Source organism: Corvus hawaiiensis, chromosome 26 (genome assembly GCF_020740725.1).
Source record: "Corvus hawaiiensis isolate bCorHaw1 chromosome 26, bCorHaw1.pri.cur, whole genome shotgun sequence".
NCBI lineage: Eukaryota > Metazoa > Chordata > Aves > Passeriformes > Corvidae > Corvus > Corvus hawaiiensis.
In genome coordinates, this window is record NC_063238.1 from 4,090,831 (window position 1) to 4,109,092 (window position 18,262).

At 37.2% G+C, this 18,262-nt stretch overlaps 1 protein-coding gene across 3 annotated transcripts in view; it reads right to left on the reverse strand.

The window, feature by feature from the left end:
- The window catches only part of ST18 (ST18 C2H2C-type zinc finger transcription factor), a 168,897-nt gene extending 161,314 nt beyond the window's left edge, over positions 1-7,583 (reverse strand). For 2 of the 3 annotated variants that reach the window (XM_048286728.1, XM_048286726.1), the window contains exons 1-2: positions 7,242-7,351; positions 6,955-7,090 (exon numbers count right to left, since the gene is read on the reverse strand). In XM_048286728.1, coding sequence (XP_048142685.1) covers positions 6,955-7,090; positions 7,242-7,295 — 190 coding nt within the window. In that variant the 5' untranslated portion in view covers positions 7,296-7,351. Of the gene's footprint in view, positions 1-6,954; positions 7,091-7,241; positions 7,352-7,390 lie in introns of those variants that run through there. The other variant, XM_048286727.1, reaches the window with a different exon arrangement.
- Positions 7,584-18,262: the final 10,679 nt, after the last annotated feature.

Below are 18,262 nucleotides of genomic sequence, written 5' to 3' on the forward strand. Positions count from 1 at the left end.
TTCTCAGGAGTTCTCTGCCTAAAAATGATTTTTTTTTTACTTGCAGGTATCTCTTTTCTAGATTAAACAAGCCCTGCTTTCACAGAGTTTATTCACAGGACATATGCTGCTGCCTCCAACCATCTTGATAGTTCCCCGCTGAATGTGCTCTAGTTGATCAAGTTCTGTCTTGATTGGAGGTACCCTGAACTGGATGCATTGTTCTAGATGTGCCCTAGTTAGTACCAAGTATAAGGAAATCACAACTTTCTCTGATCTACTGGTAGTCTGCTTTGACACAACCCCATGCTTTGTTACCCTTCATCACAGTCAGCATACAAAGTTCAGCTCACTGTCCACTGAGGAAGTTACTGAACCAGGGTGGGCTTCTGGACAGTCCCCTAAGGAACTCAGGTAACAAGGTGGAGTATGAACCATTAGCCACTACCCCTGGAATTCAATGATCCATCTGTTTCCTACTCATGTACCTCTCCATCTACCCAGTCCATAATTACATTGCATCAATATTAGGATGTAATGGGAGACTGTGCTAAAAAACTTGCTTAAGTCAAAGCAGATGACATCCCCTGCTCCCCTTAAACATGAATCCAGTCAACCGTGTGATCTCATTGCAGATGCTACTGTGTTGGTTAACAATTACAATCTGTGCTACTCCAGAACGCTTTTTTATAAGAGAATGGGATATAAGCATACCAGGTATAAACATTCATATTCTCCACGGTCATCTTTACCACCAACATTAAGCTGCCAGAAAATCTTTACTCATATATTTTCTCTGAAGTAGCATAAATCTGCTAGCAAAATGGAATATTTTTGACACATGCGATCACATGATTAACACTTCTATAGGAGCACTACTAATAAAATTATTTCCGAGAAAAATAGAAAAAATATTTCTGTGAGTCAAGTTCATGGGAAATGTGTTTCAGTTTCATGCTGTTTAAAGCTGCAGTTAGTATTTTTTCAGACTTTTATCCATATTTCATCTAATTTTAATGAAGTGTTTTCTTAAGTTTAACATCTTAATTCCTGGAAAAAAATAATGTCCATATTAACTTGTTGAGATCATAAAATATATTAGTGAGCTCCTAAGTATCATTTCCCTGCAGAAATTTCAAAATGTTCTGCACAGATTCATATACATATATAGATCTAAAATATGAGTGTAGTGATAAAAATATAATATATATAAACATAGATTAAAAGTTTTCAGAAGAGCGTACTTCTTTTTCTGGGCCAACATAAAATCCCCAAAGAATAGTAAAATAACATATTCAAATAACATTGTTATTCATTGTATTTTTACAGTGTTGGGAAAACCTAGGGCATAAAATTGAAACTGAGATGGGCCACCAAAGTAAAAAAGGAAAAATAAAGCATGGAAAAGTAAGAAAAAGAAAAAGTAAGCATACTTGTTGAATATTTTCTATTCTGTGAAGCCTATTCTTAATAACCCCTTGCACTATATTGACTAATCACAATCATCTTCTACAGAAGACCTTCATGTGTTACAGAGTATTGATAGAAGAGTTATTCTGTACAGTAGAGCGAAATATAGGATTCAATTTTTGGAAGAGACTTGTTAAAAACATAAATATCTTTTGAAGTCACTTTGCTTGTAAACATAAACATGAATATGTATTACAAAAAGAGAATTCACACTTATTTTGTTGACAGCAGTGTGAGTATTAAACTCTTAGAAATACATAAGTGTAAGAGAAATAACAGAAATTTTCTAGGAAAGAGGAGTGATTTACAGAGTTTCTAGAAAGGCTTAGTACCACATATCCTCAGATTTAATGTTGAGTTCATAAAGGCTACAGTTCCTCAGCTCTAGGTCACCACACACCATAAGTTGGTTGCTTTTTTTTTTTTGTTCCCAGGATGTGTGAGACACTCAAGACTTGTATCAGCTTTGTATGGATTTCAGTGGGAGTCAAAGAATATCAAGAGACTGGCATCTGAAGTTTGCTCTTGACATATGAGAAAGTGAAGCAATGAAAAAAAAAAGCCTAGTATTGATTTGAGATACACAGTGAAAAGGGCAGGTAACAAACTCCCAACAGAAATCCAGGATAAAGTGAAAACCACCCAAACCCAGCTACATGATCCAATCTAATATAATCGGGGAAAATCACCATTTCTGATTCTTAAAGCACATTAGAAATAAAGATGCCTCCATAGATATGTTTCAGTAAAATGATAGAACCACCAAAAACAAAACTGCAATATTGACATTTTCTTGTGATATATGTCTACATTTCCCAGAATTACACCAATTGCTTAGGCTGTCCATTTATTCATGAAATGGGTGAAAAATCTATATCTTTTTCCTCCGTATTGAATTTTTGAAATTACGGTTTATTTGCCTACATTTATCATTCTAATTTACTGGCTCTAATTTATTTAAGTTTATTTTGCAATCTGCAGATTGATAATGTAATTACCCATAAGGAGCCTGAATTTATTCAATTGCTGGTGCAAATGCCACAGTTTCCTTGTTTACATGAGGAGATTTTCACTAGCACTGCTATCTTGGTCACTGATCACCACTGAATCAGGGCTACTCCCAGCTGGACACAAGCACACATTTTCTTTGATACATGCCTAAACAGAACACAAAGCTTTATCTGAATGACAGATACCTTCATTTCAGGTACCATAAAGATTTTGGTAGTCACCCCCAACCCCTTATGAACTAAGAATGAAGAAATACATCCCTGAGTTAAACAAATGTAAAACGTAGCTGTATAGTGGCAAGATAATTTTACTATGCACAGCTACTTTGCAGAGTAAAACTTCTACAAAGCAGCAAAAAAAAGAATAGATCAAAGACATCAAAAGGGAGGGGAAAAAAAATGAGAACATGATATTACCATACCTGTATGTATGACTAATACCACAATCAAGAAAATATCAAACATTGATCTATGACAGACTGGGAACTTCAGCAATAAGATAGACCTTCTGTTTCTTGGTCATGAGCTGCTAGGTTGCAATCTTCTATCTTTGGTCAGCATACAGATAAGAACACCAAACTTCTAGCATAGCTTTACACTTGACTAAACTACACGTTTTCAGCAACATTATTTTGGTCTCTGAATTTTGGGGTTTTGTATTCAGGATGTTACAGAAAAGAAAAAGTCAAAAAAAAAAAAAAGCAGGCCAGCTGCTAATGAAATTTAACAAACAAGCAAACTTAATTGAATCAAGAGTCCACTTGGACTTGTGGACTTCAACACTGACTGGCTAAAACCAGAGCACTGAGGGTTACAAATAGTACCTTAATTTCAACCTCTGCACTAATTTGCAGGAAAAGCATTTGAGGAGGAACAAATAACTAATGAAGAGAATCAGCTACTGTAATCGAGCACTTCCACTGTGGCTCAGCTAAACACAACTTCTCACACCCTTTTTAACCAACAAAAAATGAGAGAGATATGTAAAAGCCAACTGGAATATATTGCTTGTCAAAATGCTACGGATGACAGAAGCTTATGTGGGGAGAGAAGGCGGATTTGACTTTTGGACTCAAGACTATTTTTTCAAAACACAATCAAATCCAGGAGTGAAATCAGTACTTAAAGTTGTTTCTTCAATTTTAAAGAAGAACTGAATTGAGAGGAATTGAGTGCAAGGTTTTGGTAAAAATTGTGACTCCTACTTGAAATTGTCATTTGACATACTATCACTTGTATGCCACTATATTAGATGGGATCCTGTGTTATGAAAGAAATGAGATTATTTCTAGGTTTTCTTTGCCCTAGGGAAAAAAATTTGGTGAAACAAGCCTGTAGAGATTCTGGTCTCTCTGCTGATTCAAACATGAGCACTTCATTGGCTTCACAAATCCAGCACTTTATGCTACATGTATAAATGGAGATATTGACATGAAACCCATGGATTGGAAGACCTGTATGTGATGTTACACAGAGAATTGCAGCAAAAACATATCACAGGTCAGATATGCAACAGCAGTTTATAGCATCTCTCTCTCCTTCCCCCCTCAATTTATACAGCTGATAGCTGCTACAGTTACCAGGGAATCCCTCCCTTGCTGTAATCCTCCCTTTAAAGCCCTTGGAGCTTCCTTCCCACTCATGCTACACAGAACAAGTGCCTGTGAGGAAGGGCTGCAGAGTCTCTGTCTGGCTCATGACACTTTTAAGAGCATGATAAAGGAAATTAAAAGAAAGTATGATTTTCAAAGGTGTTGGATTCTTTCCAATGCCTCCATAATCAATTTAAAGAAGGACATGACAGGTAAGCAGAACAAGTGAAGAGGATTTTCAAGAATATTTACTGTTTGTGTGGCTCTACTCTCTTTAAAGGTACGGGAAATTTCCCCCTAACATCAGAGACAGCAGATGTAAGTTGGCATTTGAATCAAAGTAGAACAAGACCCCTTTTATCTGGTGATAATTTTTTTGCAATTCCTTGATATTCAACAATCACAATTTAATAGCAAGCTCATTTTCTAAGTACTTAGTTAAAGTGTAAGGAAACAGAATGGAGACAGGCAGGTTGCTCTTTCTAGATTCACAGAAAGCAGCTTGAATAGAAGCCTTTTCAGAGAGGAGATTTTGCAGCTAATATATATTGAAGGATCTTTTCATGCACTGACTATAGTCAGTGATTCTTTTCCTTGCTTTAAATCACAAAAGGGAACCACAAGCAAACAATGGCTTTAAAAAGTGAAACAAAAGATAATTCAACTTTATATACAGAGTCTGTTTGCTTCACCCCACTCCCCTGCATATCTATGTATATACACAAAGAAAAGACTTTTAAAACACCACATAACGATAATTTTACAAACTTTTTACCAAAAATGAGAAAAATTCTGTTGTTACTCTAACTTCAAATATTTGAAAACTTGTTCCCTAAAAATTATCCTTTCTCCTACTTTTTTTTTTTTTTGCTACATAGCCATCAACTAGATGTATTATCACTGCAATGTATGTAATAAGTATTACACATTGGTTTCAGTAATGCTTCCACCAAATAAGGCTTCCAGCATCTGTCTGCAAGCTATAACATGCAACAAAATGTGTTTTGTTGCTTAAATTGATCTGTTTAAGCAGTGTGACATTATCATATTGTCACAAGTATGTTTAGTCTATCTTTCGAAGAGGATAGGAATATTGGCTGTAAGCCACTGTAAGCCTTTATCCTATTTTAAAGGAAAAGTTAAAGATCAAAAGTAGAGAGCACAAATGCACAAAGCCTTGGCACTCTCCTTCCATTTCAGCACTCTGCACTGACCTCTACTGGTTTCTCCACTGTAGCTTTCATCAATATGAAACGATCCACTTTTATTGAACTTTTGCACTCTTTTCTTCAAATTCCAGGATGAAGTAAATTGTATCCCACCCTGCTAACATCTCCCTGACTGAAGGTCATGAAAAGATCAAGCTTACAACTATAGGTGGCAGTTTATCTGTAGTGAATGAGACACTATGAAAAATCATCTGTTAAAAACCACCTCACAGCACATATACAGCTGTAGATAGATATTCAATCTGAAAACTCTATCTTAACACATTTATTATTACTAATTTGTTACATTTTTAAATTTAACTGCTATCTCAGGTCTCATATCATCATTAGATGTTTGCTTTATAAAATCTTGGGGTTTATTATACAATTCCAAACATCTGACCCATGATGAAGACCAGAAGTACTACTGCAACACAAATACCTAAGTTGTGAATATAAATTTAACATCTTTAATCATCCCCGTTTGACATACTTCTGCTTCACATAACATGCTTCTCTCTAGAAGGTTCTTCAGTATAAATATTTGCCTTAATTAGGGCAGAGCTTGCATCTTTTTTGACCACACACCAACGGATCAAAGTATTGTAACAGGCTTGGCAACGTAAAAGTATCACTGTAAAAGCTTTGTCAAACCAAAGTCATCACCCTGTCTTACTGGGAGGAGTGATGCACTCACCACATCTTTCATACAGCTAAATGAAGTTCAAACTATACGTTTTTTAACTGATCACAAGCAAAAACAAAGACATAGTTCTTTATGTTCCTTACTGTAAAAAGCAACTCTAGTTAGTCATAAGTAAATGAGCAAACTTTTCCATCCTCATTTACCAAAGAACACTTTCGTTGTCAGCAAAACCCAAAACTTTCCAATTTTAAAAGCATAATTTTAGTTTTCTTTTTTATGAAAGTGTTCAAGTATGAATAACAGTTTTACATATCATGAGAACATTTCCTCTCACTGCTCCACCAGCGACTCCAAACAAACTTTTTAACTTTTCAAGTCACCTATACTGGCTGGAAAAAACCTCTACAATTGTTGACCACAAAAACAATGAAGTTTTGTTGTTCTGTTGGTGTAGATAGTAAAGCAGATCACATATTGTTAATTCAATTTCAGAACAGCAAAATCCCTCTTATTCATGAAGCTATTTTGTGTAATAATGCATTTTTCTTTCATTTTCCATAAAAACCTCTTTAGATCCTGAATGTAAACAGATGTTCAGCATGAATCTATAATATTTTATACTGTATAAATATCTGAATCTGACATCCTTTTTTTTTTTTTTTTTTTGGTAAATCATCTTCTCCGACTTGTGGAACACTCTTATTCTTCTCCCTTCTTTTACGGCAGCTGAAGCTCGCACCACTCCATCCTGTCAGTGCTCAGTAGCAGGAGCAGCACCCTGGGGAAGCCCTGGAGAGCCGGTGTGGGTCAGGGCTCCTCGGGCAGCCCGGAGGTGCGGGTCCCCCCGCGCTGCCCCGGCGCTGGCCAGCAGAGGGAGGGGAGGGGGTGCCCGCAGCGCCCGCAGCCCCCGGGGCACCGCACCCCCTCTGCTCTGCCCGCAGGCGCCGCGACAAGCGGCAGCCTCAGCTTCGCTGTCCGTGATGCAAACCCGCACCTGGTCCTACCCGGAGAGAGCAATGATACTACTTTGTGTCACTTTTCCTTCTTACCTTCACCCAGTGACTGAGGATGGGTATCCACAAGGTTGCTGTTGCCTGGTCTTGCTGGGTTTGCCACCGCTCCGATACTCACACTGCTGCTTCTAGGACTTGGATGAACAACTGGATCTGATGTGCTTATTCTGTGCTGTGTTAGAAAGAAAACATTTTGATGTTCTGTCACTAGAACTGGGCCTTTGCTCAATGAGCAAGTACGTAACTGTTCTGAGATTTGCAAATCAGCCTCTTTTTCCGTACGTGGGAAATAGAAAATCTTGTTAAGACATCCTATAACTTACGAAGGAGTGAAAGACATTGATTTTCACTGAACAAGGTGTTGACTGGATCACCATGAAACCATCTTCTTTCCAAAAGGCATTTTAAAGCAGTACTTTCTGTCAGCTCTGTGCAAAATATTCCACAACAGCCCCAATAACTTTTTCCTTACCTCTGGTATCCCAGTGAGGTCACATTCTGTTAAAAACATCCTGTCAAGCTTGGTACAAAAGGGCTCCAAAGAATCAGAATGCAGAAGCTATGCAACTTGCTGACTAACTTTGCTCTGTGTTATTTACCAACCACACAAAGAAAATGCTGTCTATTCAAAACACAGTTCAAAACTCTCTTCACAGAAAGTGAGTGAACAAACAGTCCCATGTCCAGTGCTGTAGTGACATCTCCCATGAGGCCCGGTGATAGCTCTGGGGCATGGGACGGAGTGACACCACCAGCAGTCACTACAAGGCACTTTTGTAAACAAGTTGTGTGTGTGTGTGCAGAGGAGGAGGAGGCGGGTGTTACTCTTCCTCTATCTTAACATTACACTTTATTCACTTTATCAGGTCAAAGAAGAACTTCAGTCTTGCTTAGTCTACTGGGTGCATTCGCTATAGTCTTGCACAGGATTTTCTTCATTATAGTCTTTACTTTCTTCCAGAAGGAATCTGAAAGGAACATATGGAATTTGTGCAGGATCTAGGTTTGGAACCCCGGCACCCAGTTAAGCAGCAGAAATTAGTTCAGAATCTTCCAGACTTATCAAAGAAACTGACAGAAACTCAGTGACTTACTCTACTTCACGCCCAGAAAAACAAAACAAAACAAAACAAAACCAAAGCAGTCTAACTATTATTTTAAACTTACCTATTCTTTGTAAACTCTTACTCCACTAGTCACAAAGCCACATCTTGGCAGAGAAGCAGAAATGTCTTTTTCAGCTCCCTATAGGAAAAGAATTACCATACAGACCCAGCACTTCCAGTACTGACCACTGGCCCCTACTCACACCAAGACTTTCCAGTGCCTTTCCTCATACTTGCAATAAATGACAAACAACTGTTTCCAGGTTTGGAAGGATAAATAATAGTTCTCATTGATCCCTTTGTAGTTTCATTCTTTAACGGTCACACCAGCACTGGAATCCTATTTTGGATTTCCACACAATCCAAACCATCCTCACTTCTTATCTCCAAGACATCCCCTCCCATGCTCGATTTTTTTCCTTAACAGTTCTCTAGTAAGTACTTTTTGATGTGTTTTCAAAGGTCTAAAAAGGCATTATAAAAAACCTGTGATGTATATTTGTGAGAGAAAAATATGAGACACAGTGACATTATGTTGTAAAATAAACTCAAGTCTGAATTTTCTTTTTGGGGTCTTGATCTACACCTTTATAAACTTTTACAGGTTTGTGACCTAAGTTCTTCCAAATCTATATTCTAGGAGTAAGGATCCTTCCAGGTATGACATGAAGCACATTCAACTGCTGATATTCTTCAGCAGCTGAATGGTCCACAACCAATAACTGGATAACACAAGCATAGCTTTTAAAATGTAAAGGTTTTCTAGAAATACACAAACCCTTAAGACACCTAGATATATTTCTTTCATGCAAACTTGAAAACAATGTCTCTAAAATATGAATGGTGAATGATCTTACAAGTAAAATTGTCGAAGTAACTCAGGATTTTTAACACAAATGTGATTGTTTCTCAGTATCCAACAATCTATCAGTTTTTCTTCAGAGTTGTGCCTTGTCGACCAGTACCATTCTCCAAAAGCAATTACCTACAGATGTCAAGTGAACCTTCACTTGTCCATAATAACTGAAGATACTACACCTGTTGTTATTGCTTTTTAGTCTAGATTTTAAAAAGTGCTGGAGCCAATAGGAAGTTTTCCACTGATATTTTTATTTATTTTTTTTTTTGATTTCAAGTTTACAGTATAAGTTCTTGTCATCTTTTTAAAATTAGTAATGTACTATAGAAAAGTACACATATAATCTTCCCCTTTCCCAAAAACCTCAATTTTCCACTTAATTATCTATTTCTCAGGAACACATACTCAGCCTACCAAAATACTGCAGAATGCAGTAAGATGGTTATTTTCACATATCATTCCAAGGTCAGAAAGTTTATAATCCCTTTTATGGACTGGGAAAAGCTCAGCTAAGTCTACCTCTTAAGCTTTTTCTGAGCCCCAGTACCCATTTTCGAATAGGTCGGAACCAGCATGCAGAAGGCTGTACACAAGAGCCAGGCTCATGAAACATTAAGCCTCCCAAGCCCAAGCATCTGATGACTTTTTCTTCTCTGTTCCTGATCCTGTAACAGAATTTTGAAAGGTACACTTTGCTTTTATAGGAAACCCTACCAAACTATGTGAGTTAAAGGAATCTAGCAATTAAAATTGTGTTCAGATCATACTCCTTCATATAATTCCAAGAGATTTTTTCTACTTTGGTGATCCTTGTGCGTCCCATCCAACTCAGGATATTCTATGATTCTATAAAAATAAGCAACATTGTTGCAAGAGAGCAAAAAGTGGAGATGTCACTGTGTTAGAGAGACAGTTTCATGTTCTCTAGTTTTGTTTTGTGGATTTCTGTTCTTTGATGTACCTGAGGTTCTGTGTGCCAGAAGCTCTTTTTGTCGTTTGCAACCTGACATTCTATGTCCCACACACAAAATGGCACTCATTGAAGGGTGCCCTTTGGCATTTTCCTTCCTTTGGATCCTGTCTGGGGATGAACACCTGTTCCCTAAATTTTGGGGTCTGGATTGTCAGTGACTCCATTCAACTTCACAAGGATTATCAGGTTGTTTTATTCATGAGGCTCAAAACTGAGACAGTGAAGTCAGGCTCAGATTAGAAGTTCCTCCTACCTCTTGCAATCTATTAATTTAAGAAGACCAGCTGTAGTCTGTATATGTGTTTTTCAAGAATTGCCATATACCTCAGTCTCATGGAGAAAGAGGGTTAGGAAGTTTAAGTTTTGATGTTGATTTGCCAAATATAGGTCACATGGGAGCTAAGTTGTGAACCTAATAACGTGTTTAATGCCAAAGACTCTTCCCTTTCTCCCAAATAGCTCCACCAGGGAACTGAGGAAGCAAGATTGATACTAATTAGGCACAGAGAGGAGACCTAGCTGCAGTCACCAGCCTGATACAGAATTCTCTGGGGATTACAGGCAAAGCTGGCAAACAAAAACAGAAGGGGGTAGAAAGAAAAAAAGAAACAAAATGCTTTTTCTGGCTATTCACAAAATATACCCATCACTTTCAAAAATAAATCAAAATACACACACACACGCAAAAAATCAGGCAGGTCATGGAAAAAACAGTTAGGCATCTAATAACTCCAGGAGCAATGTCAGATACCAACCAGTCACACGGTCCCATCAGGTGGTTTAAAAAATAAAAAAAGATTTTAAAAAATCCCATGCTTCCTCCTGTTCCATGTAATTATCATGAATTACAGTCTGGAGTGATTCTGTAGAGAGGGTTGGGGGGACTGAGGTGAATTTGAAATAGATAAAATCTGGGTAAACCACTCCAGTAGTCAGGCTCATGCAAAAGTACTTAACCAGAAACAAATGCTGCTGATGCTTTTGTTCTGGTCTTTTACTGAAGCTTATTCTGGCCTTCTGATATGCCTCCTATAGGTTGCCTCTGCCAGGCAACTGTGCATGTGCTCACAGTCCCAACTGCTAGCATCACATTTATTTATTTATTTTCAACCCAAATAAACTCTTAATGGCTTAACATAAAACATTTGGAATTTTTTTTGAAGCACACTAAATAATAAAAAAGCCAGAAGCATAAAAGGCCATAAGGGAATGAAAGGGATGATTGTACAAAGCCCTATTAAAAGGTTTGTTGCTTTATTTATATATTTTTTTAACAACACAATTTCAGAGCCTTTTAAAGAAGACTCCTCCTCCCCAGTTGCCTGCCAAGATAGTACTTAGCTGAGGCAGGGAGCGCCTGCTCTTTAAAAGATGATGGTATCTATTAGAGAGAGAAGGGAAAGAGAGATACATAAAAAGGCTTTCCCAAAAACTGTTGTGCAGAAGGGTCAATGAAAAGAAACAAAAGGTATGAGATGAGAATTAAAGAAGATGAGAACATTAAAACAGAGCGCACCAAGAGGAGAGGTTTTTACAGCAAGAATGGTTCTGCAAAGGTCATTTTAGTTACTCTATTATACTAACCATGGCCCATATTTAGGCATCTGTCACGTAATAATTGCAAAGCACTTCACAAAAATTAAGAGTGAAATCTCTCTTTCATGAGGTAGGTGAGGGACAGAGACCCTCTTGCAGGCAGGCAGAGACCAGATTGCTTCCACAGAAGACCAGAAGACCCATTTGACAGCATACCATGTTACAGAGCAACAGCCACAGAAAGGTTAGTCCTCCTCTTGGTGTGCTGCATTATTTCATTGCAGGTATTAGGCAATTTGTTTTGGTGGGAGGCAATTCAAGTGCAGTTAAAATATCTGGAGATGAGGCTGAGGTCCATGAACACTCTCCTTTCCTTTAGAAGCGAATATTATAGTCTGGGTCTCACTCTTAAAGAGGGTCCTCCAAATTGCCACTGGTGACATGTCCATGGTGACCTCTGCTGACGGGGGATGTGGTTTGTCTGTGGTTTGTTCTGGATGGATTTTTTGTGACACCACTCCTAGGGATTAGGAATGATATATCTCTGTTTTGAGTATGAGAAACCTCCTGTGCAGTTAAGGAGTGAGTGTGAAGAACTTTACCTTTCCTGGTGGGCTACAATCAGCCACATCAGCTCGCTCTATCAGAGCCATTGGATCCTGGGGCAGCTTACATCCAAAAGTGATGCAGAAGCCTTTGATACTTCCTGTCTTTTAAGAGCAATAAAGAAACTAATGCAAGAGGATATTTCCATTTTATCTTGGACAAAACAAAAAAAAAAATCATCCAATTCCCAAAGACAGTTTTATTAGAAATACCTCTGTTTCAGGACTGAAATTTCACCCTGTGAAATTAAAGATAGCTTTCATTTACTTTCATGTGTTTTCTGATATGAAACACCCATTTCAGTGATAATCTCCAAACTCTGCTGGAAACATTTAAAGGAAAACTCTACTGAAAACTTTTCAAGGTTTCTTTAGGTTTTCAAACTGAGTCCCTAAACTTAATGTAATGTAAGGGCTGTAGATTAATGTGCAGATAAATTCTTCAGAGATTATCCTTTTCCTTAACAGGTTATTCTTGCCTGGGTTTGACTTCCTAAATCTTACTGGTCTCCTGAGTTGGAGATTAGGATATGCAAAAGACTTTGAAAAGTCGTATACAATATGTCTTTCTGTATGACACAGCTCTGAAGCTGCTAGCACACTGACTTGTGACTCTGAGATCAACTCAGGGCAAACTCCAAGCTAGGGTCTTTTTTTCTGTGTTACCCAGTTTACTGGGCCTGTCCATGGAAAAAGAAAGGATCCATTACCTTATTTATTTACTGAAGGAAAACAGTGCAATCTTTCCTAAAGGAATCTTTGAAAGTATCTGAAATAATCCAAGGTTACATATCTTAGATTAAACTAACAGACACCCATTATGGTGTACAAGCCAAAAGAATATGGCTTGTACACCAGAGTCATATAAAATTTTCTTTCTTGTATTATACTGTTTTTAGTGAAACAGTGACTAAACTATGATATATGCTGTGAGGCCAAGCAACTCCTTGTAAAATCCATTAAAATTAGTGAAAAGAGAGAAAAGTGAAACTGTATCCAGCAGAAAGTACAGAAAGACTTCCAACACATAAGGAAATTTACTTTTTATGTGACATGGCAATTCCTCTTTATCATCCTGAGAAGACAGTGGGATCCTTGAAGCTGTTGTGGCCTCTGTTTCTTGCTGGCTGAAGGAATCTTAGCAATGCCTCCCCCACCAGTGTCACAGGAGGCAGAGCCAGAGAGGCTCACTGCTTGTGAGGCTTAAAAAGACTACAGCTGAACAGACAGCAGTGATGACTGCAGTCACAGGCATGAGCCTCCTAGGACAGCAGATCAAAAGTGCTGTCTCTCACTGATGTAAAGATTCCCTTTGGTCAGGGGTGCTTCGTTGTGTTTTAAAGTACAAGGCTGTGCGGGGACACAGCCCGTGGTTTTCCCCTCCGTTCCCAGATAAGCTCCTTAAGCCCATTAGATATCTCCAGGGAACTCTGTGAGTAGAGTGTTCGTGGCGAAGGTGTTCATTTCAGAATCCTCACTTTAAAAACAGCTTGTGTGAAGTAATCACAATCTAATTAAGTACCAATACTGGAACTGCCTTTTTGAGGAGCCATTAGTAGAAGAGAGGCCATCTTGCTATGAGTCCCTGAGGGCGAAGGGGCCGACACTTGACTCACCAGATATACAGAAAAGTTTCAAGAGCTTTACAAAGTGCAGATATGAGGGTGATGCTGGTTTTTTCAGCTGTTGCTTTTGAGTTTGAGAAGAGCTTGGGCTGCCACCCAGTGGAGACAGGTACCAATTTTGTACCAATTTAGCTTCCCAGTCACAGTAGGACAGTCGGCTCTCCAGTAGCAGGAAAGGGAACACCTTAATGATTTTATTGCTTAGTGCCCACCAGTTATTCTGGATCACTATATTCCACCTAAAAATTCAAATATAGCTTTTCTAAGTGCTAACCTAGAATCTTAAGAGTTAGACTGAAATTTTACCTTGCATATCTGCAGTGGTAGTTTCTGTATGACAAAATTAGACTGACTGTTGAATAAATTTCCTAAAGATGTAATGCTAAATACTTGTTATATTACTGTTTCAGCCATAAAATAACTTTTATTCTACATTTCATTCAGCATTCTCCTTGCTATTTATGACCAAATATAGGCTTTTGTACAGATGGTATCACTTGCACTGTAATTTTACTACCAAAAAATGCGCTGTGGAAATACACAGCAAGAACAAAGGACATTCCTATAAAACATCCAAATCAGACTTTAATTACTGTCAGGATAGATAAGACAGAAATCTTAATCCCATGTATTGACAAGAAAAATTAGGCACAATTCAACATTACACTGATTAAAATAGGTGCTATATAATTTTTCTTTTTATTAACTCATATCTGGCTTACTGCTGCTCTAGCATAAACCTAATTTCTGACTGGTTTACCTTTTAAGCATTTAAAATAGTATTTCAAGGAGTATTTCAAACATCTTTGTTGTGTACAAAAATGAGAAAGTGGAACTTACCAGGGACAAAATCAAAGGATCTAGTCCCTTACCAAGTTGTGAATGGGGAATTCTCCAACCAGATATGCCAGATTTTACACAAAGCTTCTGGTAACTTGGAAATTTTTTCACCCTCTTTGTCTGACAGGTGTGCAAATGCTTTATGTCTGATTGCAAATAAGATCATTTGCCTTGTAGGTATTACTCTTATTTTCAAATCTGCACTTCATCACACTTGGAGAAAGTGTAGCTTCAATTTCTGGAATGCCAGTAACTACCAGACCAGGAATCCTGTACTTGCTTATTAGCAACCTCTTCTGTTAAAAGCTCTTCTACTTATGATATTTATTCACTAGACAAGATGACATTTATCTGCTTTAAAGCTCTGTGGTTAAGGCATTCACCTGGGACACATAAACTTCAGATTCTTGCTTCTGTTGTAACAAGACAGAGAGTTTTGAAGCCCATCTCTCATTCCTTCAGGGGTTGCTGTATATCTCATGTAGTCAAAAATCCCCTGCATTGCCACATAGCCAGAACAGATTCCCAGGACCATCCCTTCTGGGTCAGATTACAGAATATAAGAATACATCTTTTCTCAGGTTGTAAGAGAACAAGTAAGTTTGTAGGACTGCAGTTAGAGAAACAGAGATAGAAAACCCTTTGGCTCAAAGTCAAAGGGCATTTTCCCTTGTTTGCTGTACTGTGTCTAAAGTCTGGAAAAAAACAGCACCTCAAACACTTTGTTTTTTGTTTTGAAGTGGGAGACTAAAACTCTGTGACTGCACTGATTGCTCTGGGTGTGTGCTTATTCTGTCTAAATCAGTCCCTTACAAGGACAGACGTAATTTATTGGTCTAAGAGTTTGCTGCTGATAAATTCTGCATGCTTATTAGCCCATGTTCGAAGGACAGCTTTGTGCCTTCACTTGCCTCTGAGCTACACTCCCTGTTACACAACAGCTTCAATAGGTTCAGCACTTATAAAAAAGATATTATCTTTGGGCATTCTTTACATTCTGCCGAGTAGCAGTGTTTTCTTAAAAAATCTGGCCAAAATTTTAACTTGAAAATTTCCCTACACCTCTAGGAGAATTATCAACAGTTCAATTAAAAGAGCACAAAAAATTTAGAACAGAAACATTATAGAATTTATAGCAATGAACAAATCTGAAACCATGAAGCTCTGTGCTCTTTTCCAGTGGTTCTGTTACGATTAACAATTTCTGGTCAATGTATTTTCATGCCACTAGAGGGAGATACGAGAACATAATTTCTTCACTTAAAATGAGTCAATGCCTTTACATCCTGTAAATTACATTTATCAGGAAAGTTGTTGAAACCATTTGCTCTCTCATGACCACAATACTGGGTCTGGAAACGAATGGTCTGGCGTAGAGGAGTTTCTCCTCCATACCTCATCCTAGAAAGCAGACTTAAAATTCAGGGATATTAGGCTTCCACTGATGTACATGGAAGGAAATATGCAAGAAAATCCCAAGTAACCTCCCAAGGAGATAATACAAATGCTGAGCTTCTAAGCTTCCCTCTCAGAAGAAGAGTTTGTTCTAGGAATTTATATGTGGGAAAGATTAATTAGTTCCCATTTAAATTATCTTGTTGTTACATAAAATTGTTATGGGACCAGCATTTTATTTTAGCCGTTTATAGCTGCCATGATAAGAAAGAATGCTGCTATGATTTTAAGACAAAAGAAGTTCAGCTAGATGGGTGATGCTGTTTTGTGTTAGTACAGGTATCAAATTTCATAATTAGTCATTTGTACCTAAAATTCTGGTAATGGAACAACTTACAACCCTCATGGATAAAGAATATCTACTCAGCACATGGATGTTTCTAAATTTGATTTGGTTTAGAGAAATGCCTCAAAATTCATTTTTCCACCACTTTTGTAGCTGTGTTGCTCTGAGTTGCCAGTCAAATAAAATTTAGCATTATTTTTTCTCCAGCACTGCAGTACAGTTCAGTTTTGTTAAATACATCGCAGAATGGACTAAAAGCTGCACTACATCTTGAAGCATTTGCAAGCCAGTACCAATAGTGATATAAACCAAGATAAGGAAACACTGCAGTGTTGAACAGCTGTGTTGACAGCAATACATGAATTCAAACAATTAATTCAGCACTGGGACTTGACCCAGGTAAAATAGAGATAGTAGTTGTTCTGGCAGCTGTTGAGACTCATATCTCTGTAATTTCTAAAAACCTAAACTTAACAACACAGGAAAGAAAGAAGAATGCAAGACAGAAAGCAGAAAAAGTAGAAAGCAAAACAAGCCCTCTTATTGTGAGTTATTCAGAAACTTCCCTGTAGTCATGACATTGAGCTTACTAATCTAAAATCATTTTGTATTCCCCTGTTCTTCAAGAGAGTTCTATTCTCTGTAAAAATCAGTACACTGATAACACTGGAAAATAGTCAATAATTTCATGTTTGAAGACATAACAAAATCAGTTTTTCTTGTATGTTATTTCAATACAGAAAACCCCCTTCATTTTATGGGTCAAATGGAACAGATCTGTATTTCTTTAAAAAAGGGGTGAAAACTCCGGAACTATTCAACTTGTTTTCAAAGGTCCTTAACATAGTATGTTGCTCTGCCTTACAAAAGCATTTGTTAACAGTCAAATAAATTAACCTCTTGAAAGAAATCCTTGCAGAATTTTGAGATACTTATACACCAGGATATGTAGTATTTTTTGCAATGCATTTTGAATTGGCCAATAATTGCTCAAAGCTGAATTTAAGTTGCTCAGAGGTCTGAATTAGAATATGCTTTGTCTTGATAGAGATATGTTAAGGGGAATGGGAGAAAAAAACCCAAGCAATGCATCCCCATCAGGACCAGCTTTTGTTTAATGAGAATGGCTGGTTTTGAAACTAATGAAATATTTAATTTTGAAATTGAAGCCAGTGATGTTAGAAGAGTGCAGAGAAAATAGCTCAATTTAATGAAATTTTTTTAAAGTCTTTATTTGTAATGAAGACTTTTTGGCATTATAAACTTGAAATACTGATATTATGAGAAAAATTATTTCAGAATATCTCTACAATGCTTTTGGCATACGCTTATTATATTATTGTGTCAGAGAATTTGACAAATAAGGTCAAACCCTGAAATACAAACAATAAGATGTTTATGAAAGTTCCATAAAAAAAGTTTTGCTTCCAAACACTACAGTAGAAGCTACTAGTAGTGTTTAAAGTAGTGTAAACAATAGAGTAGAAACACTAAAAGGTATGTATTTCAATGATAATTATAAAAATAGAAAATTAACTTAAAAGGAGAAGATAGATGGATTACAACAAAAACCCCCATGTTGTTCAAAACTTAAATGTGAGTGTGAGTTTCATAAATGTATACTACCTCTTAAAAGGTAAAATAAAAAAAATTAGAACAATATAATCTGAGAAAAGCAATTAATTTAAATGTGGGTTTGAGGTCTATAAATAGACATTTCAGGCAAATTGTATCTGTAATTCTTAATGACTACTCCATTCATTTCAATATTTTTTATGAGTTTACTACCATAGAATATTGATACTGCAAATGTCAAACACAATGTCTCTAAGATGTGATAGAAAGCAGTGAAAAACTGTGAATAGATAAAAAGGCAGCATTTTTATTGAAAGAAAAGTTTCATAAAAGGCATCATACCCTTTTTGTATAACATCAATCCCCTACCTATCCTAGAAGGCCCTTTTATTTTTTTATGAGGAACATAAATATCTTGGATCTGACTGCATTTTCTACAGTGAATTTAGTTTAGTTTCCATAAAATACTTCCAAATCCATGGAT